Source organism: Labrus mixtus, chromosome 24 (assembly GCF_963584025.1).
Source record: "Labrus mixtus chromosome 24, fLabMix1.1, whole genome shotgun sequence".
NCBI classification, from domain to species: Eukaryota; Metazoa; Chordata; class Actinopteri; order Labriformes; family Labridae; genus Labrus; species Labrus mixtus.
Genome location: NC_083635.1, coordinates 11,123,204 through 11,150,935, shown reverse-complemented (window position 1 = coordinate 11,150,935; position 27,732 = coordinate 11,123,204). Strand labels below are relative to the sequence as shown.

At 42.2% G+C, this 27,732-nt stretch overlaps 1 protein-coding gene and 1 long non-coding RNA gene across 3 annotated transcripts; both read right to left on the bottom strand.

The window, feature by feature from the left end:
* Positions 1-945: 945 nt before the first annotated feature.
* Positions 946-24,478, bottom strand: LOC132959494 (NGFI-A-binding protein 1-like). 2 transcript variants are annotated; one of them, XM_061032542.1, is made up of 10 exons: positions 24,415-24,478; positions 17,989-18,044; positions 13,338-13,401; positions 8,957-9,759; positions 8,737-8,870; positions 8,251-8,302; positions 7,054-7,173; positions 5,709-5,877; positions 3,517-3,666; positions 946-3,356 (listed from the first exon to the last, which is right to left on the bottom strand). In XM_061032542.1, the coding sequence occupies exons 4-10, from the start codon at positions 9,755-9,757 to the stop codon at positions 3,280-3,282; spliced, it is 1,503 nt and encodes a 500-aa protein (XP_060888525.1). In that variant the 5' UTR covers positions 9,758-9,759; positions 13,338-13,401; positions 17,989-18,044; positions 24,415-24,478; the 3' UTR covers positions 946-3,279. The 2 variants fall into 2 exon arrangements, with proteins under 2 accessions (XP_060888525.1, XP_060888526.1); XM_061032543.1 differs by lacking the exons at positions 17,989-18,044; positions 24,415-24,478 and having other exon boundaries at positions 3,466-3,666; positions 13,338-13,903.
* An 81-nt stretch (positions 24,479-24,559) lies between these two features.
* Positions 24,560-27,732, bottom strand: LOC132959828 (uncharacterized). The gene is made up of 4 exons (XR_009667111.1): positions 27,653-27,732; positions 26,202-26,272; positions 25,036-25,668; positions 24,560-24,715 (listed from the first exon to the last, which is right to left on the bottom strand). It is a non-coding gene; the product is annotated as an uncharacterized LOC132959828 (long non-coding RNA).

Sequence of the window (27,732 nt, the reverse complement as noted above, 5' to 3'; positions counted from 1 at the left end):
GAGTGAGTCATCAGCCAGTTTCACAATGTGTTGATGTGACGCTGATGCAAATGTCCTGCGCAGGGATTCATGAGTAAAAAAAAGAGAAAACAGAGACGCTCCTTTAAAGGAAGCTCCACTGTCCTTTCATTGTCTTTGATTTTCTCCATTTTTATCCCTTTACCACCTGCTTCTCTCCTTCAGTAACTAATCACTTCTGCTCTCTTCCTGCGTCTCCTGCTCTGCATTCACTCACACAGTTATGCTGCTATAAGCCCGTGCTTCCCTGCCTTGCTCAAAAGCACCCTGACAGTTGTTTCTGGAGGATCAGGATCCGTTTATGAGTAAGACACTGAAACTCCTGCAGCTCCTCCCTGTCGTGGAAACTAATCTGTAATTAGCCAAAACATGTATCTCTACATTACAGTGTATTCCTCTAACCTGTCATCACAGCACTACAGCAACCTTTGTGCCCCATTAAACACTTGACTTTATCGTAAGCTCTGTCTGGATGAACTCAAGTCTGAAGAAATCTGCAAAACAGTAAACAGTCTGTTTTCTTGTCATTTGCAGAATTTAGCCTTCTGCTCATATCAAGCTGCATGAAGTGTAACAGCAGCTGTGATCTTGCATCCAACATCCAAACATTAACCGGCTTTAGTGCACAAAAGTCTGCTGCCACATTTAGGTTTATGTAGACTTAAACAATTCTTAGCAGACTTCAACTCAAGCAGGAATTATGTGCAAAAACCAGTTAAAGCTGTTAGTACATTAATGTCTAGCAAATGTAAACGCTGGTTTATTTAAGTGGTTTATACATTTTTAATGAAATGTAATGAACTCTCATCCCTTCACGCTGGCTTAGAGGTCAGTCACTGGAATAGGAGCTACCAGGCTAAGCTAACATCCCGACCAGCCATGATGGATGGACACGACATTGATCACAGAACGCACCTCACAATAGAGTTCAAAAAAATAAAGTTTAATGTTCATGTGCTGTATAACAAATAAAATATATTAGTGTTTAAAAAACAGGTGCATAACTAGGTGAAGCCTAATCTATCACTTTACAATAAACAGAGAGGAGAACAGTGATCAGTTTTCTCTGAAACATCGTACAACAGTCACGCTAACCGGGCCAGTGTTTCAGCCAATCAGGACGCAGACAGAAGATGAGTTCTGCCCCTGAGCATCCATGGCTTTATCCCCCAGAATGCACCAGCCAGTTTGGATTTAAACGACTCCAAATCCTCGCTAGCTTGAAACAAACCCACCACATGGACCTTTTTTTTCTTTTTTTTAACTCTTGAAATTTAAGAACACTGCCCTGCACACTCAAGGTGAGACGACACAAATACTTCTTTAGTTGTAGGTGAATTCCCAGCCTGAATCCATAACAGACATACAGTTACTGAGCACAGAACAAAATGAAGTATCCATATAGTATGCAAATAGACTTATTACTTACATAAATATTGCATTGGTCTGTCATTACGCTGAGTGACACTAAACTATCTGCAGGGAGAGGGGGAGAGGACCAAACAGACGTATTTACACATAAAAACACAGTGAACACTTATTTATGTATTTAAACAGCAAGAACACGTCTTTGAAATATGCACTGATGGCCATCACAGGTGGATTAAACACTGTTAAGAGCTAAGGCTAATCAACACTTTCATCATGTAAAGCATGTTTTTAAATACCAGACACTTTCACACGCTTGTATTTTTTCCTCAGTGACACTTAAGTTGTCTTTTTTTCTTTTTGCTCTACGTACATAAACACTGTATTGACACCGAGAAATCTACAGCAGAGTTACACTTGACAAAGGAAAACCCTGGTTGAGAGATTAGGCTAGCACTATTTGTTATCACACAACTATTTACAGACCCCGGGCTGCTGCTCCGCCAGGAACAGCAAGAAACAGGAATGTAGCTTTTAGCTGCTGCTGCTGTAAAACCACGTCTGCAATCTTTAATATATTTAATCCTTTACTGAGTTAAGAACATATTTAGTGGATTTACGACCTGTGGGGTCTGCCGAAAGCCTGCTGGATCATTTCTTTATTCCTGAAATACTCCCCGTTTGCAGATGCGTGGTTTCACTTCAGCAGCAGTGTTTTGCTAAATTACAAAGTGAAATGAACCAATTAGCTCGGCCTCCGGCATGCCAGCCCAGCCATCCTGCCAAAGCCAATGAGAGAGGTCCCCCTGCTGTTCCTCAACAACAGCTCGGATCCATCCTCCTTTTTATATTACCTCCCATAAATATACACAAGACAAGAGCGAGGAAGGAGGGATTCATCCCACCTCTTCTGTTTCCACATTTGACTTGAATGATACAAAAAAAATAACTTATCAGGGGCTGAATCCTAACTCCTTCTCCCTACAGTACTTTTACACCTTTGTTTTGACTTACAGTACAAATGCCGACACACTTCAGTTCGATTTGGGAGAGTAACCGAGGCTCAGAAGACAGAGAGATGTCTGGATATCGTTGATATCTTTGAAGATCTTAGTGTAGAAGTGAATTGGATATCAGACTTTAGCGGCCAGATTAGTTAACACTGTGTATGTTTCTGTTGAATCACAGAAATGTGTAAGCCAATGAAGTTCATGGTTTCTGAGATAGTAGGTCTACTTGGTGGAGCTGCCCTAAAAACAGAGGATTACATGTTATGAGCTCTGTGTATACAGGATGTTGATTTGTTCCACTTGTTAATAATTCTAAAAGGTTCATCTGTGAGTAGCACCAAATCAAAAAATCAAAGGATCACTTCAGTCTTCAGGACTCCTCTTCTTGTTTTTACCATTTTTTTATCAACAATCCTTAAAATATTTATCTGAATATTTCAGCACGACCAGTGGATTTTTTTTTTTCTTCTTGTCTCTGAATCTAAGTTTGAGTTAGGATTCAGCCCGGGCATCACAGCCAGCGACCCGACTGTGCAAAGGAAGCAACAGAAAACCCACCCAGGCAGAGGTAAAGAGTACACACGTCTCTTAAATGACATGAACATACGATTGATCAACAGACAAAGACCTGCAGAGCGCTGAGGGGCTTCTCATCTTGCTCTCTAGGTGCTTTGGCAAATAACTTTGAAACAAAAGACGAGATCAAAGAAAAATAAATGCTATTCATGAGGCAACATTGGTTGTTAAGGCTCTACTGTGGCTGTGCTTGCTTAGTATCTATTGATGGATAACTGCATACTGTCAAGTGTGAGTAAAATGAAGTGAGGGGGGGGCGGGTACTAGAGGGGGGGTGTTGGGGCGAGGAGAGGAGAGGCGGGAGGCACTATGTGGAGTCTTCCGGCTCTGATTTGATGGTTTTCTTCTCTGCGTTGTTGGACGCTCGCTGCGATGTCCCGTTTTCTGGAGATAAAGAAGAAGCACAGACTCGTCAGCATGGAGGTTTAAAACGCTGCGTGAAGCCTCGTACCTGTAGCACCAATCAAAGGCCGTACATTCTCAGAAGTCTTGCCTGAAGTAACACCTCGAGAAAAGCTCCAGCTAGTCGTCGAACGTCACAAACCTGTTGCTGGTGTTTTGGTCTCGTCTGTGTGGTTGCTGTTGTTGCTGTGGTTGTGATGGCGCTTCAGTTCATTGGCTAGCTGCTTGCCCAATGGGAGGTCGCCTTCCTGCATGTTCTGACTAACAACCCGCAAGTTGATTGGTCTTTCATCTGGAGGAGAGATGCAGAAGAAAAAACAGAATCATATCTCTGCGTACAGCACCGTGCAGATTTATCGATCGGTGATGTAAAATATATCAGAATAAAGACATGAAGCATCCATCACACGTGGAGGGACTCCAGATGGGTATATGCAAACATTCACCCAGATGATGTTTTAACGCTGGCTGTGTTTAACATGTTCTGTATTCCCAGTGGTAACAAAGCCTGTGTTTGTGTGAGTTAAGCTTCTGATCCCTCATGTTTGCCTTTTATTCCCTCTGAGAGAACAGCCAGAGAAGGAGAAGAGAGAGAGAGAAAGAGAGAGAGGAGGGAGGATTAGAATGTATTTTCTACTTCTAGGCTTAATACTAGCATACAGATGTTTTTATTTCACAGTGGAAATGTGCAGAAATTTCCTAGATTGGAGTCTTTTCCAGGTTTCAGCCACTTCTGTCTTCTCTGAATCAGCTGCTTTACCTCAGCGGTGGACGATAAACCCACATTTTTTACCCATAATGCTTCATGAGGTTGAGGTATAAGGTTATCTTATCATTATGTCGTCTACAGTCAGGTTTCTGTCTCTTGGAGAGCAGATATTTTTTATTTTATTTATGGCTTCCAGGACTTTTTTTGTGAAATGTCAGAAAACTGCAGAAAATAAATTCATACAGCTCAGGATGATGTTTTTAAAGATCTAAACTTATTTAACCTCGACTCTAAATCCCACAAATATTCACTTTACTGTCACATATAACAATAAAGCATGAAATCCTCACATCTTTTGAAGCTTGAATTCTTTGTGTAACGCTGCACAAAAGCATGCTGGGATACCTTTAGAAGAAGACAAGGCTGGCGAGTTGTGAAGATTTATCAGGCTGAACGCTGTTGATAGCAGAGACTTACAAAGTGAGTTTTTTGTCAGATTAAGACCGCTGTAGGTTTGACTATTCTGCTCCATTTGTGACTTAAAGGCATGGTTGGTCATTTTCAAAAACTAGCAGGATTTTGAAAGTAGTAATTGTCTAATTGTTGCAGCACCATGTGGATGCATTTGCTTAACATGTTAAGTAGGAAGACTTAAATCTTAAGGCTCTGTGTCAACCATTTATAGTCATTTTAAGAGAAATGTTCAAGCATGTTCTGGTAAGTTATAGTTGATACTTCAAGAAGAAGCTTTTGGGGGACATAAAGGACGACAATCAGAAATGACTAAACCAAGAGAAATCAAGAGACATGTGGGCAGAGAGGGATGTTTATGCACAGACAGATGTGTAGAAATATAAACGTGTGTGATAAGAGGGAGTTAGGACATTTAGAGGACAAGAAGAAGAAGAAAGAACGTGACAAGTGACGGAGAGGAAGAAAGAAAAGGGACAGAGAAGACGTGGGGGAGGACAGAGAGAGAGAGAGAGAGAGAGAGAGAGACGCCCCCCTCCAGGCAACTGGCTGGAGGTAAACAGGCGTGGGCGTGATAATTACAGGTGCATTGTGGGATTTGTGGGAACAGCGATATAATGAGCTGTCGGGAGTGGGTGAGTGAGGAAAGGGATGAAAATGAGATGAGGCCCCGAGGAGAAGAAAGATCCTGAATAATGATGCCTCTCTTCTTCTTCCTCCTCCCTTCTGTGTTCGAGAAGTCGGAGATAATAAAGTTAAAAAAAAGTGACAGCTGCCACGGCCGGAAAATCTGCACCTATAGGTGTTGTTTCCATCCTGTGGCATTTCTGACATGAAATGAATCCTCCGACGCACTCCAAGAAACATCAAGTCACATTAGGCTCAGATTCAGTCTCAGTTTGTTTCCATTCAGAAAACAACAATGGGCAAAACGTTGGCTGAAAGTGCAAACCACAGCTGGATGTTTTCTCTCCACTGGAAACGAGAGGCGGCAGCGAGATAATTACTTTTTGGCAAAGCAGCAAAAAAAGGCTCAAACTAAACGACAGATTGGTGATTCATTCCAGGAGTTTCAGGTGCAGTTTGTCTTTAAAGGTCATATTTTAAAAAAGGAGTAATCTCAGAGGTCAAATAAAAGTTCTGCTCAGGCTCACCTTGGTTATCTCTACTCCCGTCTGCGGCCGCTCCGTTGGTGTTCTGGGCGTCGTTGAGGTACTTTAGAGCGGCGGGAGGGATCCTCCAGTCCAGCGCTTGGAGTCGCTCCTGGACGGCGGCGTCCTGCAGGATCTCCATCTGCCGTGCGAGCAGACGCTCAAGCTGCATCTGATGGACACAAGAGAGATTTACAATAAAAAATCTCAGAAAACCAAATTAAGACTCCAGACGAAGGTGAGATTTATTTTGAGCACTTGAGGAAAACGGAGACCAGCTGACTTATTCTGCAGATTCAAAGTGCTTCTAAAGCTGTTTCCATTAAATCAATCTTTATCCTTAATCTCCACGACTTCTCAGAGAGAAATAATAAAATACGGTCCACTCGTGAGCGTCTCAGTTTCAGCCTGGAAAATTGTTGTTGCAGTTCAAAGGAAGTCATTGAGCATTCACACAGAGGACCAATGACTGACAGCTGACATGGAGCGTTCACAGAAATGTGCGGAAATAAAAACATTGTTGGTATCTGCTCATTGTCAGTCTGCACATCAGTGTCAGCTCAGATTATTATGGGATGCGCTTCACATCGTCACACAGTGAAACGTCTGATACGAGCAGCGGTTCAGAGGCCCCGCGGTGCAAAGCAGCCATGAAATCTCTTCTTCTGCTGAATGTGATTTCTGAAAAATCACATCAGGATGACAAGTGTATCTGCAGTCACACACACACACACACACACACACACACACACACACACACACACACACGTAGGACCAGACACATGTTGACACTTGAAGAAGTGAAGGAGCATGGGTTTCTCACACACACACACACACACACACACACACACACACACACACACACACACACACACACACACACACACACACACACACACACACACACACACACACACACACACACACACACACACACACACACACACACACACACACACACACACACCATATGAACATGTTTCCTGGGTAATGGGTTATCATAAAGCTCTCCTCCTACACGCCGGCTCTAATTAGGAACAAGCCGCAGCCGAATCACTGGAAACCAATAAAGACCATTACTGGGATCAAACTGGATCCTGTGTTGAAAACATCTGCTCACATGGAAATGTGTCGCCGTGTCTGCTGGTGGGAATCCTCTCAATGTCCTGATTATCATATTTCCTCTTTCATATATAACCTTGTTTTCAACCATGTGCTGTGACTGGAAAGATCCATAAAGACTTGTAATGGGAGTATTCAAACCAGTACCTTCCACAGTGCTCTGGTGCATTTATTGGTGTACCGTGCCTCATTCTCTCTCATTCTCTCTTTTTCTCTCTTTGCCTACCTGCAGATTTCGCCCCACGGTTTCTTCTCCTTTGGACTTGGCGCAGGCCAGCTGCTCCCTCAGCATCTCCTGCCTCATGTGGATCGCCTGCAGCGCCTCCTGGATGTCGAAGAAGTTCTCCTGAAGGAGTCAAACAGACAGAGAAAGAGACGCCATTATTCTCAACACTTTTGAAAACAATGTGAATGGGAGACTTTGATATATTTCCCTTTAAATAAAGCAACAGAATGGAAGTTTGTAGGTCAGATTTGAGGGTTCATCGTGGACATATTTGTCCTCTAAATGTTTCTGGACATTAATGAGGGTTAGATGACATCAGGAGGAGTTTACCTACAACAGTGTGAGACCTCATTTTCCATTAAGACCCCCTTTTTAAAAACAATTTGAACAATTTGCTTTGACTTAAAATCTTTTTCTTATATTATTTTAACCTTTTTTAATTCTTTTCACTTTGAAATTTTATTACAACGAAACAAAAGCTTCATATAAATCATCTTTGAACCTCCCTGACTACAGATCATAAACTATAGATATAGGCTGTTTCATTAAAATAATCACAGCAACAATAACGTCTGATCTGTGAATCTTAATCCAAACATGTATCATGTACGGTTTCCTTTGATAAAGAACAACTGATCAAACAAAGAGGAATAGTACGGAGTTCTTCTGTTTCTGCTGAACTGTAAACTCGGCAGGAACTCCCCTCTTTTGTTTATCAAGGCGCTCAGAGTAGTTTTTATTGAGCAGGTGTCAGTTCATCCGCAGCTCTTCTTCTTGGTTTTAATCCCTGCAGAGTTTGCAGCCGGCACATGTTTCTGGATCTGAAACTGAGGAGCCTTTCAGAGCTCCAACACTGAGCCAAGTGTGTCAGGAGAGAAACACTGAGGGATCACTCTGTGTTCTGTTTCAAGGATGTTACTGCTCCATCCGTTCTCTTTATGAAGGCTGCACAGGCTGTCTTCACATCAAAGGCATCTCTAAGACTATTAACATTATTTACACAAACATTATCGAGTCCATTCTCAACACAGGGAGTTAAGAAGAAGAAGAAGAAAAGCTGTGTTGGTAGCATGAGCAGGGAAACGCAACATCACTGACATCATAGAAATAAAGATTTATTCCACAGAAAATGGACTGTTTGATAAAAAGGTTCAGGGCTGCAGACATGAACAATATCAGAATAAATAATGAACTCACCTCCGTTTTAATCCTTTTAGGTGACGGCTCGTCTCTGTCTCCACAGCGAGACCTGCAGACAAACATCAGAAAAAACTCTTCAGGACTAAAGTTGTTGTTGAAAACATAAATTAATCTTCTTCAAATATGCACGGTAAGAAATATAGCATCAGCTGTTTTCTGGTTTGAGGATTTATTATTAAAGTTTTTTTTTTTAAAGTAAATAACAAAAAAACAAAAACACCAAGACAGACGGACGGCTCATCTTCATTTTTAAGAACCTCTAAGTTCATCTAGGTCTCCAAGAAGACGTGAATCAGTCTGATTTTAATTCTCAGAGACCAAAATAAATGCTAATTGAGGAAAACTTTGACTCTTGTTTGTGTTTGAAGAAGGAAATATTTTAGTAACTATTTCAAATGTTTTTTTTTCTGAAGATAAAAAGTGTTCAAAGTCAAATAAAACTAGTTAAGATGAAACAGAGACAGTCTCAGTGGAAGCTCTTACTTGCTGGTGCGATAGGTGTATTTGTAGGTGACCTCTCTGGAGATCTGGCGGGCGAGTCCGAACAGCTCGTCTCGACGTGTCAGCAGCGCCATGTCCCTCATACAGAGCTGAGCCGCCGCCTCGTTCACCGTCAGCTGCACATCATAGACAACAGTCATTCATTGAGTAAGAACACAGGAGTATAGAGGAAGTCTGTTATTTAAATGATGTGATTATAAACCTCATGCAGCGTCAGGTGTTTCCCGTCCCTCCTCTTGGAGTCAAAGCGTCCATAGATGGCGCTGTATTTACGGATCTCCTCCTCCCTGCGTGGATCATCGTCGCTCATTTCAAAGATGTGGCCGATCATCTTTGCCAGTTTCTTGTTGTTCTTCAGCTGCTCTTTGACCTCAGCCACGTCTGTTTTAGGAAGTCCTGGCACCATCCTGTCCACACACTCCAGGACTGACTGGACGGCGGCGGCGTCCAGAGCCTCTAATGCGTCTCTGGGTGACGACGGCGAGCCGAGGTCTGAGGGCGACAGGCTGTGCTCGCTGTCGTTGCTGTGTCCCGACCAGAAGCGAGCCTCGCTGCTGCCCTGTAGAGGTGAACCAGCTGACACTTTGTCTCTCGCCACATCCAGCTTCCCCGGGTCGGAGCAGGCGGCGGCGATAGCTTTGGGCATCTTGACGCTGGCTGTGTTGGCTCTGTCCTGACCACTGAGCAGTGTTGGCGAGCCTTCAGGGAGTTTGTAGACGGGGATGCTGCAGACGGGCAGCGATGTGAGCGGCTGGTTGAATATGGACGGGTTGGTGACCCAGTCCCGCAGCGCCTTCTGTAGGCGCCGCACGTGCAGCGGCTTGCTGGCCATGCCGACAAGCGCCATGATCTCCAGGAACTCCTCCTCCCCGGCCTCGCACAGCTGCTGCACATCGTCGCCGCCCTGCTGGATGAAAGCCTCGTAGTAGTAGAGCAGGTTGGCCCGCTGCAGGATCCTGTAGAGCTGCAGCTCACCCAGGGTTCTCGGCAACACGGCCGCCATACCTGAGGGAGGAGCACAAGAGGTTAACACAGACGGACGAGGGGATTCTTCCTTATGCTAAGCTAAGCTGTCTGACAAACGGCTCCAGTTTTATATTCACCCTGCAGACATGAAAATGGTTCTGATGTTCTCGTTTGACTTACAGGCCAGACAGAAAATAAGTGTGTTTTCAAAAATGTCAAACTGCTCCTTTTATACTGAATAACTTTAAGTCAAGTCCTTCAAACATTTCAGACGCAGAAATGTCAGAGAAGCCATTCGCTGACTGCAGAGCCTAAAAACCTCCCGCTGAGCACCAACTGGCGAGAAAACCTAATCGCCCTTTATTTTTTTTAAGTAAAGAGAGAGAAATCCACAGATGACACTGAGTCTGAGATGATCATATTCGCCTTTTGGCTGTCACACTGTGCTCAATAAAGTAGTCGGGTTCTTTCTGCCTGGATGCCAAACTATTAACAGTTTATGACTTTGCCACAAAAAACAATCTTGACACAATTTTCCACTTTAAGTTTCTAAGAGAAGCCAGAAAAAATGAAATTTTGGGGGTTAAAAACATTCATACGACAGATTCTACACCAGAATTAGCATAACTAGCACAACTTATATTTGGACTGCTCACATGACTCCCGGCAGGTGCATGCTCACAGTTTATCAGGCCTCAGCAGGTGTGTGAAAGGTTACATTTGGCATCTGAATGGACGACTTCTCCATGAAGTATGCCACGATGAGAGCCTCACATCTTTAGAGTGAATGGCACAGGTGGGATTTTCTTTAACCCTGTTTAGTAATCAGCATGTTTTCAGGTGTAAACATTCCTGTTTCATGTGTGGGATAAGGACAAAAGCATGCTTTCAAGACCACAAAGATGCCTTTTAAGGAGCTAATTTTGTGTTTGTCATGCATGTAGAGCATTGAACTAGTTTTTGCATTAGTAATGCCATTTTCAGCTTGAAAGCAAAACACTGAAAACATGTTTTTACTATTTTAGCCCCACATGCATCAGAGCAGATTCCACATGTGAAAAATACTTATCTGGATGAAAGGCTGTTTGCTGCCCAGTCACACTGTCATTCACTCTGCCACCAATATCTCACAAAGCGAGGACACACTCAGATCTGGGCCAAGAAAGTGTCACATGCCACCTCAAAGTGGAGAAAAAGTGGAGGTCTGAGAGAGGCTTGTTTTCCACTCTTCCTATGTGCATGAGAGGCCCTGCGGAGGCCGAGCTAACAGAGGAGTGGCAGTCAGCAGGCCCGGGTTGCTGGGAGGACCACATGCCTCTCTCCACCCCTGCAGGATGTGTAGGTGGTGGGCTCGCCTCACCCAGAATAGGCCAAGACAGCCTCAGCGCAGGGAGCCAGGCAAGCCTCGACTCACCCTGACTGAGCCCGGGGAAAAGCGACAAAGAAAAGCGCTGCCTCAGAGAAGACGGTGACGGAAAAGATCACATTTATGTAGAGGTAAAACTAAAAGCACAAATACTACTACCACTACCAATGTACAGTCACTGACCTACAAATCAACCAATCAGAGCACAGCATGAGAAAACACAGATGCAATAACTATAACACCAGGTTTGAATCTATTCTGAACACAGTCATTGGTTGTAGAAGAATGCACTCTGGAGTTACCGTAAGTGAAACTGAGTCATTGAAATTGTTAATTAAAAAAAAGTACATCAGAATTATTATCAATGTGCGCCTCGAGTATGAAAGGTCAAAGTTCACGTACTGCTGAAATTAAGTTGAATATACTTAGTAATAACCCCGGTGAGTTTAAATCTGCAATAACACGAGCTGTCTGTGATCGTGTTTGTACGGAAACATTCAGTCCGAGAGGTCGTTCAGAGAGCATCGCCTGATTCTGTTAAAGATAAAGTTTTTATGTTCTGAACGATTCAGAGTTCAGAGTGTGAATGTGGGGTTGTGTTTGCAGAAGTTACAGAAGTTAACATTGTGTAAGGAATAAAACACGGCATGATCACACCTCCACATGTTGCTCTGAACAAAGTTTTTACAACCTGGAGTCTAAATTTGGTGCGAGAGTTTGCAAGTGACGCTCTTAGATTAAGCAGGTGTGAATCTTATATCCCTTATAACTGATCTTTTATTGACTTTAAATAATTCAGTCTACTGTGTGAACCTGCAGCGTGTTACTCCAAACATTGTCTGTGCATGTTACAAGAAATAAGGACTACAAATATCTACCATGCTTTTCTCTGATGGATGCTTTTTTTTGTGGTTGAACTTGAAAAATGTCACTTCACATTTTCTCGCCATTCAAACACAAATCAGTGAAAGTAGTTGCAGCCATAAATACAAAAACTCCGAGAGGCAGCGTGATCATCGAAGTGTTTTCTGCTGTTCTTTTACAACATGTGTGAGCTGCTTTCTTCAGCTGCAGAGTGACTCCTGCGTGAACGAGCAAGCAGGTAAATTGTCCATCAGCCGTCACAAACGTGCGTCTGGAGCGTAAAATGCTGATGGAAACTGCTGCTATAAACGCTCCACGCCGTGTTTCTACAAATAGACACACACACTCGAAAAAAAAAAAGATTCAATAATGCTGATTGTGAGTTCAACAGCCGGCTGCACTCACACTCTGATATCTAACAGACTGCCATCTTTCTCCACTTTACCACAGCAGACGAGTGTGTGTGTGTGTGTGTGAGGCTTCTGTGAATGGCAGGCTCTAATTGATGCCTGCTTCACAAAAGCGAGTTTAGCGAGTTCGACTTTTCACCTGGAGAAGCGAGGCGTGCAGTGGCACAATGGCACACACACACACACATACACACACACAGGATACAGATGTGTAGTTTTCCAGGTGAAGTGCCACGCAGCAGACCAACCCCTCAGATAAGTGAGGAGCGCTTTGATTTCACTGTGAATCAGGAGCAATTTCCCAACGTGGAAAAATAATGTTGAAGTCATCAGTTTGACTTTGGAACAATGTGTTCAAATGTGTGTGTGTGTGTGTGTGTGTGTGTGTGTGAGAGAGAGAGATGTGTCCTTCATCCATTAATACATCTTACTTGGAACAATCTTAAACATTACTTCTTTAAAAACAGCATAAATAAGGAAATGAGCGTATGTACAATACCAGAAAAAATGTAAAAATACTGCACAGAAATGAAACTTCATGTTGTAACTTCTCTATTGTTCTGAGGAGTGAGTTGACAATGACAATGTCACCTTTCATGTCACTATGAACCTCACAATGTGTTAATAATTGACATCTATTGTCCACAGGAGAATCTCCAAGTTTGATGTAAAGCCTTTTATATTAATAGAGCACAGTATGGAGTTTAAATTATAACTGGCAGTTTGAGCCGTTAATGACTGAAACAAATATTTTTATCTTCCTTATCGTGCACAAAATGTGAGTTTTTATCACGTATATTCAGAGTTTAAAGCCAGCATGATATCAGAAAGAATTTCCTATCATTTTTCCTGCATCACCTGGAGGATTTGTGGTGCTACCGGCTTCCTATCTGTGCAAAAATAAGAACTGAATAACGACCAAAAGCAGCGACAGAAGCAGGTAACATGTAGGATTATATCCAATTAATTATGCCTACCTGGTGAGTTTTTGTCCCCCTTTGGTCCTCCCTGGTCCAGGTTTTCTTCGTTTTCCTCCTTCTTCTTTATCAGCACAAAGCCTGAGTGACGGTGTGTGCAATAAAAAAAGAAAAAGCCCGCAGAGAAGGGATCCCCGACGAGAGGCAACGTGCGTAAAAATCACAAATCAAAATCAATTAAGTGCAGAAATTGAATAATAATTTCCAAATAGCGTTTGTGTTTCTGTGCGTGCTCAACCCGAGCGACACTCTGCTCCTCTTCCTCTCTTTCTGGAAACTTTTTCTGTCTCCAGCCGTTGAGAGAGAAAGAAAAAAAAAGCGCAGAATCGGAGTAAAACGCTGCTGACCTTCGTGCGTCTTTCGTTGCGTCGTTTTCCTCCAAGTGTGTGTTGTGTGTGTTCGCGAGTATGACGAGTGTGTGTGAGTGTCTGTGTGAGTGTTTGAGTCCTCTCCCAGCGTCTCTCCACTCCCCTGCACTGTACACAATCATCAAACCCGCCACAGACACACAGACACTCATTTCCGGCCGGAGTACAAAATAAAAGCATCGATGATGACCTGGATTATATTCATGTAATTACGTCCTCAAAATAAAAAAAAGTTTACAGTTACTGAAAATACGTTCAATTAAATATATTAATGTCGTTTTGTCTGTTATAAAATGTGAATAACAGACACATTTTCTGTTTTTGAATCCCCACAAACTACTAGGATGGATGGATTAAAAGATAAGTGCAATAAATACTAGAGCTGCATCTTGCTGTCAATTGATCTGACTTCATTTTTCGTGATTATTCCGTAATATTTATATTTCTTCTGCTTTTTAACAGACATCAGAAAACATTCACTTTGAAAAACGTGGCATCAAAGAGTTTAACGATGACTGAAACTGATTTACGGACCATCAAAATACTCTGCAATTTAATTTGAAGTTGAGGACTTATATATTTGTATTTGCAGCTGTGCAACGGCTGCAGTGAGACAACGCTGAATTCAAAATATAAATCAAGCATTTTACATTAAACCACAACATTTATTTGTTTTATCTTACTGATATTATTTGAAAAGACTGCAACAGTTTGAGTCTTCATCAGTATGTTTGAACTTATTTATTATCTATTTTCTACTAATGATCCATTTCAGTGTGTGCTGTTTTTATTTTATCTACTTGTCTTATTTCAGAATCAGAAACAATCGGAATCGGAAAATCCGGGCATTAGGTGCTCAATTAGCATAAATATAAAAGATGTAAGCAGCTATGTAAAAACCTTCTTTGCAGTTCATCATAACTAAAGATGCTTTTATTTTGTCAACACTTCCTGTCTTGTCAGCGTCTAACCACGTGCAGCTTCACGCACGCAGCAGAATAAAGTGGGATATTCCGCGCGGTTGCCACAGAGCGTCTCTCTCTCTCTCTCTCTCTCTCTCTCTCTCTCTCTCTCTCTCTCTCTCTCGCCCACGCTGCTCCCTGCGTGACGCAAATCCGCGCGTGGGCGGACACACGGGGCGTGGGAGGCTTTCTGCACGGAATACCAAACACAGGCAGGTTCAACACCCACAGAGACACAGAGAGACGCAGCAGTTTGAACGCTTCATGTTCCAAACTCGATTATTACGGTGGAGATTATTTCATTATTTGATCCTCAACTGTAAATATTGTCAAAACCAAAAACTCAATAAAAAAACAAAAAAACGGATTTCATATTTGTGCAGTGTGACGAGCTGCAGGCAGCCGCTTTAAAACTGCTGATCATTTCATTTAAAGTTTACATTTTCCACATGTAGATCGTGTCTATACTTAAATTAACTTTATATCACACGTTCACTGGCTTTACATTTTTCATTCCTTGTGGATTCTAAAATCCAACATTTGACATTCTGACAGAAACACAGAGAATAAATAGACAAACACAGGTGAGGACAATGAGGGAAACACAGAGGCAGGAATAAATACAGGACTAGAGAAACAAGAATAAGAAATAAAACAATAAATCCAGAAACACTAAAGACACAGAGAAATTACAAAATAAAACAGGAAACACTAAAGACTTATCTAGGGAACACAAAAGGAAACAAGCGAAATAATGAAAAACTAAAACAAGAAACGAATCTGAAAACTATGCAATATTAAATGATGACACATAGAAACAGATAAATGACATGACATGTTGTTTAGTTGTGACTGTGATTAATAACACACACACACGTGTGTATTAAAATCCCTGACTGATATTGATAAGGTCACGTGAAGTGAAGTGCCACAGATGTGCGTCAGTGAAAACCCGCCTGTATGCAAATAATCAATTCAGTTTTCACAATTTAACAATCAGTGGTGATGTGACGGGGCATGCAAATGGTTTCCTGCACAGATGAGTGTGCAGCAGGAACTCCCTGCACTGTGTGTGTGTGTGTGTGTGTGTGTTGATCAGCTGGGTAAAGTTTTTCCTGTAATCACCTTTAACAGAAAGAGTTTTGATTGTTTCTGTAAAATTGCTTTAAACGTTTATTTTGGGTCTTTTTACACCTTTATTTAGAGACAGGACAGTGGATAGAGTCAGAGATCAGGGACAGAGTGATATGCGGGAAGGAGGATTTGAACCCGGGCTGCCCGTCTCGATGAGCGCATCCTCTGCACTACAGGCGCGCGCCCTAACCACTAAGCCATCGGCGCCCCAGCTATAAACACTTTAACAACTAAAAACAAGCTTTTAAAACTAAACGAGGTTCCTTTGAATACTACAAAACTCTCTGTAACAAAACTACTAAAGCAGTATAACATCTGCTACAGATATTTAGCATCACTTTGATAATATTAAGATAGCAGCTGCAGCTTTATTTCTAAATAAGCCGTCTATGTTGTGCTTTGCCTCTGGTCACTTCCTGTCAGCACCTGTGTGTCCAATCGGACTCAAAGCTGATCGTTTCCACTTACTGACATTGTTCCCTTTTTTTTCTAAATCATCGCTTGTGCTGCACTTACTCTCTGATGTACGTCGCTTTGGATAAAAGCGTCTGCTAAGTGTAGAAATAAACTTCGATATGTTTCCTGTTTTGAAACCACTGCAACAAAAATACAAATCCCAGGCAACCACTGCTGGGTAATTTCTTGTTTTTGATTTAGAAACAAATGCAGGCAAACTTCTGCACACATCGTCTAAATTGCACTAATTTGTGGTAAATGGTAAAAATGTATTTGTGTAACGTTGACAGCGCTTTGGTTTAAACGACTGAAGAGCTGAAACTTTTTAAGAGCTTTGGTAATCAACCGTTCAAATAAGATTGTATCGTTTTAGAACGCAGGGTATCGAAAAGTTTCAAACTATGGAAAGTTTTGTCACTTCTCCAAACTACCACTACTGTGACCTCAATTACCTGATCAACATGCTGTGACTACTTCAAACTGTGACTCATTGAACCTGACGAACACGGCTGCTATCCTCCATAGATGTTTCTTCTTCTGCTTTTAGCACTTGTTTTGATTGTCTAATAAAGGACAATAAGTAGTATGAAGTCACTACTCAGAGGTCAGCGTGCAAACATCTGCACAGGAACTTCCTAGTGAGACGTAAATGTTTTTTTATGAAGATGGAGCGCAGAGAAGTGAGCAGACAGCTGTTAGACGTCTCTCTCCCGACGCCCTCAGCGCTCCAATCAAATCTCAACGGCTTCCACGCCGTCTGATTCCCCATCAATGAGCTATTTTGGGGAATTAGGCCAGCCGCCACCAGTTTAACTCCCTGAGGACCAAACCAGAACGGCTTTTATCAAACCTACCCCACCTCCTGAACCTCTCCCCCCCCCTCATGCCCTCCCACTTCCACCACCACCATCACACCCTGAACAGCTGCTGAGACGTGAAAGAAGAACAACTAAGACTCAACGCTGCAGCTCATGTCGTCTCAAAAACACAAATAAAGAGAAAACTAGTATTTGCAGAGAGTGTGTGTGTGTGTGTGTTTATGAGTGTGTGTGTGTCAGTGTGGGGGTGGATGGGGTGGGACGGCTTGCTTTTCAGATCCTCTAATTAATTTCAGAAGGAAAGTAAAACAAATATCAAAGCAGAACTGCAGATTATGCTGGAATACTAAATCCTGCAGGAATATAAAAATGAAACTAAAAGGTAAAGTTCTTTGCTAAGCTAGGCTAACAAGCTGCTGGATGTAATATCGTATTTACCAAAAAGTCGTTTAAGGAGCTGCTTAAGGAGCTTCTAATACGATACATTCATATTATTATTATTATTATCACCAAACTCATATTTTAGATCCATGGAAAGGATTTGAAATATGATTTGATGAGACCTAATATATTTCAATTTAAAGTTTGAAAACGTCTCAGTATAAAACTGATAAGTGAGGTCTTCTATGTGACGTCATGTCTGGGATTCTTTTAGGTGTTCATTGTACCGCTGTTGAAGACGATCACGTCATGTTTGACTGAAAACTCCAAAGATGATAAAATAAAACGTTGTTTCTGTCAGGAATAAACTTTTACTGAAATACTAACGATGTGTTTTCCAAACGCACACATGGAGCAGGTAGTCAGGTAGGATTCCTGACCGCCCACCTTCAGCCTCTAAATCCATGTCTGGCTGCTGTGTGTGTGTGTGTGTGTGTGTGTGTGTGTGTGTCTGTAGATATGCAGATATGACCTTCTTATGGCGCTCCCATGGATCAGCCTCCGAGCAGACGGAGATCAAATCAAATTCTGAAAAAAAAATGACAGAAGAAAGAATATCAGTTCAGTATTTCTCTCTTTTGACCTCCATCCTCACCCACATATGTCCCCCCCCTCCCTCCCCCACACCTACACACACACACACTGCACTCAATATCTAACAAGAACCAAACTAGAACATATTAAAAAGAGAGCGCCAGCAGGAAATAGGATGTCCACCCACACTGTGAGGTAGGTCGACACCCAGGCTGCCTGTTCCCACAAGTCCCAGTTCCCCAGTTTAGAAAAATGTACGCTACACTCTTGTTTTTTTTAAAGCTCCAGTCGCCTCCTTTCGGCATGGAGAGTTTATTTACATGATTGTCTTTACAGAAGACACCTCAAGTGTATGAGCCAAAAGATTTACATAAAAGCCGCCTCTGCTCCCGTAAAGGAGAAGCTCAACGATTTGGGAAACGCATTAGTCGGCTTTATGACTAAAAGTGATATTAAAGGTCGACACCTCGCTCAAATCTGTGCAGCTGAAAGAACAATACATTCTTGTTCCCCTCAGGATGAATCTATTTAACTTTCTAATGCACAGCTTTTCTATTCAGCGCCACCATCAGGTCCAACACAGCTGCTTATTATCAAACGCTGGTCAGCAAGCTAGTTAGCATTTAGTCCCAAGTGTTGTGTTTCTTCCACTCTCACTGTCACTTATAAACCAGTGAAGAATGGAAGCGTGCATTCATTTATATTTTGATAACATGTGCACTAAATTTATATAGAAACCTTGGAAGCGTCAAGAAATCCTATTCCACACTCAGGTGAAGTTATCACCAACAATAAGCGACTTGAAGAGAAATTTAGTGAACTATGCCGAACTCCAAACTATGAGACAGAACTTTACGGTAGGATGAAACCGTCCGCTTTGTTGATGCACTACTTTGCACAACACTTTACCTATACCCCCTCCTCCATGTGAATCTGTAAATACATTCAGATGTTTCTCTGCAGAAGCTGAATCCAGATTTGTTCTTGTTTTGTATTCAAGTGATCAGGTTCCCCCCCAAACCCAACCCCCCCCCCCATCCTTCAATTTAGACCTAAAAATATTAAAAACCGCCAGGAGCAAGAGTTACAAGGTTTTCACACGACAGCAGCAATCTGCTTTCATGTCGTCCTGTCAATCATTCCCGAAGAGTAGGCGTCACTTTGTGTGTGTGTGTGTGTGTGTGTGTGTGTCCTCCCCTCCCCGCTGAAACCTCCGAACAGTGGATGTATCTCATTTGGCAAGGAGCCTCTTCATATTTCACTTTTCAGGAGACGCCTGTTCGTTTAATTTCTGCAGCGGCGTGCCTCTCTCTCTTTTTCTTCTTCTTCTCCTTTTCTTTTCTTTTTCCCTGCAACTTCTTCTTCTTCCCCCCCCGGAGTAGAAACACATTTCAATGACACGCCCACGCCTGGGCCTGTCAGCCCCTCGCCCTGTCAGAACGCCCACGCTGCTCTGCTCCCCTTCTCCCTCCCCTCTGTCTCCTCCCTCCCCTCGCCTCTCCTCCCCTTCCCACCAACCCACATCCTCAACACTTTGCGCTCTAAAAAAGCAGCTCTTTTCATCCAAGTTCCTCTTTTGCAAGGAGAGAAGAAAAAAAAGAAAAAAGGAGGAACAACAGAGCGGCATGATTCAGTCTCCAGGCGGTGGTAGTGCTTGTCATGGAGTGTCCCTTTTCATTTGGAGGGAATATGGGTTACAGGATGACTGTGATGCCGAAAAGCAGCAGATAAAAAATGTGTTTGGTGCCTCCTATTGTCGTCTCCACCCGGTGCTGTGATGCCATTTTTGGGTGGCAGACACATTTTAGACGGGCGTGGATGTGACTTCACAGGCCGTGGAAAAAAAAATGTTGTGAAATCTAAAAAATCTGTCCAGAAAGAAGTCACAGCAGCCGAGCAGGTTTTCCTTTCTATTAAAGCACATTTTGTTTTGTGATGCCGTATGAGGCCACGGCTCGTGTGAATTGAGAGAATGTGTGTGTGCATGTGAATATGCAGGCTGAAGCCGGTGTGTTTGCACAGGCTCCCTGGTTAGCAGAGTCTTACTTTGTGTCTGTTGAGAAAGTGTGGGATGGTATGAGCGGCTTATGTCTGACTGAACACGTGTGTGCCTGCGTGGGTGGGGAGTGTGTATAGGGGCGATGTGTGTGTGTGTGTGTGTCTTTGCACACAGATTACACTTGTGTGGGTGTTTTGGGCAAGGATGTGTGTGGGCGTAGTGAGCGTAGGCGGAGGTTATGTGACATACAGATAGAGACTGCAGTGTTCCTGCAGTGTGTTTATGTGTGTGAAACTTTACTGCAGAGTGTGGACGGCACAAACAGCTATAGGGGCCCTGCTGCCTCCAAATGTGCCAGCGTGGAAATCTGCTGCCTTCACACTCGTCTACTACTACTTAAGTCGAAATCCCCTGCATGAAGATACAGTCTGGAAATGTGTCACGTTCAGGAGCTGAAAAGGACACATCACACATGAGTCCAAGAAAGTCACTGTATGTTCAGTGAAGTGTAAGTAAAACTGTAAAAATGTTTAACACTTCAAACTACAATCTGAGTTACTTTTATGTCCGAAAGTATCAAAATACTGAAGCTTATATTTTTACCAAAAGGTGCTGCGAGTGAGGCAGTGCACTGTCTCACCTGCACAAATATTTTGCCAATGCACGGTAATTAAGACAAAGTGTGCAGGAGTTGCCGTTGTATCAAAGCAGGTATCAACACAGTTTGTAACCTCACAGTCTAAGTTACAAGTAAAAGTCCTGCTCTCAAATTGAGTCAGGTTTTAATGAGAGCTGTGCAAAGTTCAACATTTTCTCCCAAAGAGCGGTGGAGCAGAAGAATAAATGAGCATAGAATTAAAAAATTCTACCAAGTTGAATCAATGCAGCTGTTTTCTTAGGGCTGTTAATCTGACTGTTTCTGACTTTTTGATCGATCTGTTGATTTGGAATCAAACTAATGATGACTGATGAATTATTTATATAAACTACAGCTCCCATGAGTCATAGCTTTTTCCGTTCTGCTGGTAAACTAATAGGTGCAGTAGCTGGAGAAGATAACAGTAGCGATGGTGACAAAGATGATGCAGTGATATTGGTTTATCTTTGTCTCCAGGGTGAGGAGTTTAAATGTCACCTGTCCTCGTTAATAATCAAACATTTACACAAAAAGAAGCTCACATTAATAAAATCACTAACAGAGACTCATAATACAAATCAGACTTGACATATGACCTCGCTGCCAGCATGTAAATCTGCACCTTTCACGCTCACAAAGCTTTATGAAATATGTAAACGATGGCGTTGAATGGCTGAATCCTCGTACTATCACAGTCGTGACACATGTTGACTCATCCTCCTCTACAGCGGGCTCAACCTGCGACACAGCGGCCTTGTGGTTTCAAAGAATGCCCTGTTGCTGAAATGTATTTTGGTAAAAGGGTTCAAAAGGAAAACGTGTCACACAACAATCACAGTTTTGTGATGCGTCTTTGTATAAAGTCTGAATCACACAAGTGAAGTCAGCATCTGAGTTACAATATTCAGCAAAGACAACATTGTTTGTTTATCTCATTTTTAACTGCGTTGAGTAGCATTTCATCTTTACGAGTCGCCCATTTTTACTTTTTACGGCCCGATGAGTAATATTTTCACCGAAACCAAACAGAGAATTGAAAGCTAGCGTCTGTAAGCGCTCTGAGACATGCACACTATGTGAGCCACTAAAGCTAACATGAAAAATCAAACCGTAGTTTCTTCAACCTGTTCTGAAAACAATAAATTTTTCCTCAAACTTTGGGGAGTGCTACAGCTCATGTAACAACACTACGCACTTACTACACAGACGATCTATCGGCTAAAAACTTATTTTAACGAGCCAGTCATCAGGAGTCCACCTACATAATCCACTTACGGTGTTGCTAACATTTTGCACCTCAATGAAATGTTTTTATTTTTAAGATGAAGACAAGAAGAAATGTTTATACTTTACAATCAGACACTTGTGGACGTAAAAAATACTTTTTAAACTAAATATCTTAAAACATAAAACTTTATCTTGCCGGATAAAGAGAGAAACAACTGGATGAGGTGAAGAGTGAACCAGACATGTCAAAGTCTGCTGTGAGATCAAAACAAGGAATGTTTTAATCTGCAGTGTAACGTGTAACTTCACAAAGTGCACGTCACACAATTCTGTGCAAAAAAAAGAAAAAAAAAGCAAAGGCAATGTTTGAATCTTTGGAGGCTTGGTGTCTTCACTCCTTCACACATAAAAAGGTCACTTTAAGTACAAATTGTTTTGCTGCATGATGAAAGGAGTGGGTTCAGACATAAAAAGGGCCGGGCGTTATTTATGCGGTGGAGTTTTTACTGCTCTTTAAATTCTATGTGCTGCACCTTTAAAGCTTCAGTGGGAAGCGCTGTTGGTCCCCGCTGACACGTCGTGGGCTGATGTGGAGGGGATTTGCCCATTTTGGCCACGTTTGGGCCTCAGCGACCCTCGCCGCCCACGGAATCCTCACACTGAGAGCGCTGCTGACGTCTGACATGTCTGCTATCTGCAGGCGGAGGCTGATGCTCACTCCGCCACGACCACACACTGCAGTCAGAGAGAAACTGAAGGCCTCAGCGTGGCATGTGAGACAGAAACACCTCAACTTTGAGCTGATGTGAAGGTGTGATTAATCTGTTAAGTGTATTAATTCTGTGCTGCCTCCTAAAGGTCAGGGCTGCCTATCAGATCGCCTTCAAACCTCACTGATATGTGACAAAAGAAGAACACTAACGGGGGAAAAATCCCTCGCAGGAGAGGAGAAGCAGAACTGGTAGAAAAATGATGAAACAATGCGAGCTAAGGGTGTGAGCAAAGTTGAGGCAGGCTTTGAAGTGAAGCCACACATTTTGCATGATTATTGCTGTTAAGTTTTTGATCTTGAGCCAGCAGGCACGAAAAACAACAGCAGCTTGGGATTAGTCTCCCCCCCACTCACACGCCTACCTTTGCCAGCATAAGTCCCTGACTCAATTAGAAAAAAACCTCTGCAACTTAGGGCTCCTCACGCACAAGTACCCACATCGCCCTGCCCACGTCCCTGCAGCACATCACTACCAGCATCACTTTAATCACACGGCACAGTGAATGCACAGGGATTTGTCTTGGTGACATTAATGCAAAGACTTGTCACCAATAATGTACACATTGATATGACAGCACAGAGATGACAGGGCCAAACACACAGAGGAAAATAAGATTTATCTGTCATTAATTAAATATCAAGTATCATCCAGGGAGGGTACTCTCTGCATAGAGCTTCAAAAAAGTGACTAAAATGTGAAGATTGATTGTTTTTGCACAAATTATTGGAAGATTACATTTTTCAGTTTTAGTTTCTCTGAATGTTGTTCCAAAGTCTCTTCAAACTCACAAAACACAGACTATTATTGCAAAAGATAATCATAGTCTTCTTTGCTGCAAACGCCCGACAAGAAGGATTCTGGAAGCAGAATCTGCACACATTCTTTTTTTTTTTTGCAACGTCTGTACATGAGAACAGCAGCCATGACAGAATAATAATGGCTTCTGAGATAGGAAATGGTTTGAGTTCAGCACCTAAAAACATTTGTTTCGATGAAGTAAAGGTCAGGGTTTTTAATGATTAAAAAGAATCTGAGCTGCAGGTCTGTAACCGTCCATCTTTACTTCACATCAGCACTGGTCCCAAAGTCTGAGATACTGAATTGCCCATAAATGTCAAAGGAACTAGCTAGGTTAGCTGCTGATGCATGAAAAAAGATCAGAGGTGAACCAATACTGCATCAAGAATCATAAAACGTCAATTCTTCTGCAGATTTCCTGAGTAACATTAAGACCTGGGATTTGTAGTTTTTTGTTCTCTTCCTAAAAAGAGAGTCTCCCTCCTCAGATCTGCTCACTGCTTCCTGGTCATGTCAGCAGTGGAGGTGTCTAACTAAAGTCCCTTCAGGTAAAACAGCTGCAGCTGAGTGATCATTTTTAAAAATGTAAATGTCCAGACTGTGGGCGATCACTGAGTTTAATCTGATCTCTGCCCCGGAAAACAGCCGTGGATAAATGTAAATGTGTTGAGTGTTTGTGTGAAACATTGTGGGTGATTCAGGTATCAAAGCCCACTGTAAGGTTGTTTTTATAACTCTGGATCAGCGGGTCGGCTTCAAACAAACACTTACATTACAAATCCTCCTTTTTCAGTTGAATGTGGCGTAGTGTTGTTGGACATCTGGAGACTTTTAAGTGTAATCATTTTTAAAGCAGGTCATTTTTAATCCACCACAGAAACCGAGGTGGTGTAGTGTAACTCCATCATCAGTTAGTGTACTTGCTCTTACCTGTGCTGTTTCCATAGCAACAGATGCAGACAGGTTAATGACGCCCCGAACACATCGTGACCCTGCAGATAATGAGAATGGACAATCAGACTCTAATGACAGAACAAACACAATCTACAGTCTTACTGATGTTCACCTCTTTATTTCGAGTCGCCCTGAAAAAGATCATCAGCTGCAGGTAACCATCCAAACCGGCGGTCCTTCGCTGCACGGCCTTCAGTCACGTTTTGCTCTTTTTGTGTCAGCCTAAAGGGATTCTCTCTGTGATTCGGTCCTGTGTGCTGATTTGTGGGATTACCGTCTGAGGAAATACAGAAAATATAAGCGAGGACAGCTGAAGAGAGACAGGAAATGTTGGGAGTAGAGAGAGTGGGAGGACATGCAGTTAAGGTCACAGGTCAGATTTGAACCTACGGCCGCTGAGGACTATTGCCTCTTGCATATGGAGTACCTAAACTAACCTCTAGACCACCAGCGCCCCTCTTTTGCTTATTTTAAAAAGATTCTGTCGCTTACTTTGGATGAAAATGGACATACTTGAAAGCCTCTAATTTTAACTTTGGTGTAAAGACATGATTTTGTTTTCTGACAACATTAGTGAAACTTAATTGACAATCTCACCCTCTCGACAATCCAATCAGCTTCCTTTCTGACACTGCGATCCCATTGGCCGTGAGTGATCAGGAAGTAGTTCACAATAATGAAGCTCTGCTCTCTCCTTTGGTGACTTTAGAGATGTCAGCTGAAAGCTTTCATATGTAAAGTTCAGCTCTCCGGTCCTTCCTGCCCTGCTTGCTGCGGGGGCCGGAGGAGGCCCTGAGCCGGGGCGGGGCTGGACTGGGGCCGGCCTGCAGGGCTGCTGGGCTGCTGGGCTCCCAGCCGCCCACAGAGAGGCCTGGCTGGGTGGGCGTCATCTATGGAGCGATTGATCCCAGCAGAGACAAAAAGTCTCCCTGTTGTCCTGCTTGACTGGAAACAGCAGAAAGCAAAAGCTCAGAGTCACTGCTATGAATAAACTACACGGCTGCTACACCACTATGCATCTACCAACATAAACAGTTTCCATTAATAAGCAGCTCTGCATGAGACAATGGTGGAAAATGTGAAGTGAAATAACAACGCAGCGCTGAAGTTAAAGTTTGTGTAGAGCACTGTAGTACGACTCTGGTATCACGCCAATCTTTCTCCTTTGAAGTCCAGGCAGCCGTGCCGGGGAGGCGGCTGCTGCTGTGGGTTCGGTGTGGAGGTGTTTGCCTGGAGAGGGGGAAAGGTCAAAGAGAGAGAGCACACATCTTTTACACTTTGTGATACACATCACATCAGGGCTGAGCTGTTTATCAGCTGCTGAGGGGAGACAAGAGAACCTGGAGTTTTTGGTGGCGTAGGTTTTTAAGTTTGGAGGGAGTTTTGGAAACTTTTGGGCCTGGAAACTTAAACAGACAATAACGATATTGTAAGTTTTTGTGTTTTATCACCAGAAATAAAACACAATATTTTCTCATGTTTGTGTTCATTATGTGATGTTTTCAATCCAGCTGAAAGATTCAAGACAACAAAACAAGAAGTGATCATGATTACTTCACTACTCAAAGTTTTGAAGTTTATCTGCAGGTTCTTTACTTGTAATGGATATTTGAGGATTTCTTTACACTCTTGAATTAGTGTTTTACTTGAGTAGAGGATCTGAAAAACTCAACCACCTATATGCTACATACAAGCAGCTAATTATAAATATCAGCGGTGGAGGATTAAATAAACATTTATTTTTGATGCTTTGATTGTTTTACATTTTAACAGATGCAGTCCGTACTCTGTGCTTGACAGCAGCATCTGTCGACGGCTCCTGATGTTGATGCATCTGGGAAAAAAAGGATTTTGCTGTAATTAGTCCGGTTAGCGACACTTCACTTTGTAGAGCTTTATCCACTGTTGTCTCATCTCATGGTAATTATCGTCATAATCCATCATTAAGCACATCATAGACCTACACTGCAGCTCAGAGTCAGTCTGCTCTCATTGATTTTTAATGATTAATAATGCATGTCCATTATAAGCCCTCTGTCTGCGCTCTCTCATCTACATTATGACAGTGTTTATACAGATAGAAGCTATGCACTGATAAATGACTAAACATGAATGTCATGAAAAGGATGCTGTCTTTTTTTTTTATTGATCTGTATGTAATACTCACTATCTCATATCAACTTATCTCTAATCCTTCCTCCAGATCAGTTGGCTGCAATCGATAAAAGTAAAACTACACGGTGTGAAATCCCTAATCTGTGCAGGAGCCAGCCTGCAGCTACGCACTGGTATAAGACGAGTAACCTCCCATTCTGCTCAGAATCTTTCTGCTTTTTTCAAATCACATTTGGCTGCTGAGACACTGAGACGCTCTGGCAAATATTTGGAAGGCACAAAGCATTGTGGCCGGTGGATGAAAATGTTAATTTCCTCCTTTGATAATGATGCATGTCGTTATCCAAATGTGATTACACAAACAGAATGGTGTGTAACACGCCTGTAATGTGCTTAAGATGTTTTAAAACACATTTTCATGCCTTCACACTGGGAAATGTAAAAGACCCCAAAGAAACCTTTAAGGTTTTATGATTAAAAAAACAAAACACAGGGGGACCCAGGATGGTTCCCTGAGGAATCCCAGGATTAAGGATTTATAGTGACATGAAGTTAATATGTGGTGTTTGTGAGATATAAAAGCTTGCCTCGTTCTTTTTCCTGGTGACTAAAAAATAATAAATAATAAATAAAACTCCCTTCATGTTCACTGGTAATGGTAAAGAAGTTAAATATTTCCACTGGTTGGGAAAAAAATGTATATATACATTTTTAGAAGAAAAAAAAACTAACAGAAAAGCTTTTCGGTTTTTCCCTGATTATCTAGTATTACCTAGGCTTTAAATGAGTTACAAATCAGTTTTTTTTTGTGAATGTTGCTGGTTTTTCTATTTATTGCTCGACGTCATTGTAAATGAGGGCTATGCTCTCAATGATTTTCGAGTTTAAATAAATACATAATAAATACATTTTACATTAACTTCAATATTTTAGGATAGATTTTTTCAGATTGAGAATCTATCTTGCATTACCGTATTTTTTCAATACTTAATGTTATCATGTCATAAATTGTCTAAATCCCTGAATTGCTTGGTAAATTTTAGGTGGGATTAATTACCTGAACGACACCTCTACAGTGTGTTTGTGCCAAAACACTTACCCTCCATTTGTCCCAGTGGAACGACATGGAGATGATGAGCGCTTGATTCCTAAAGTATGGCCGTCTTCTTAACCCCACCC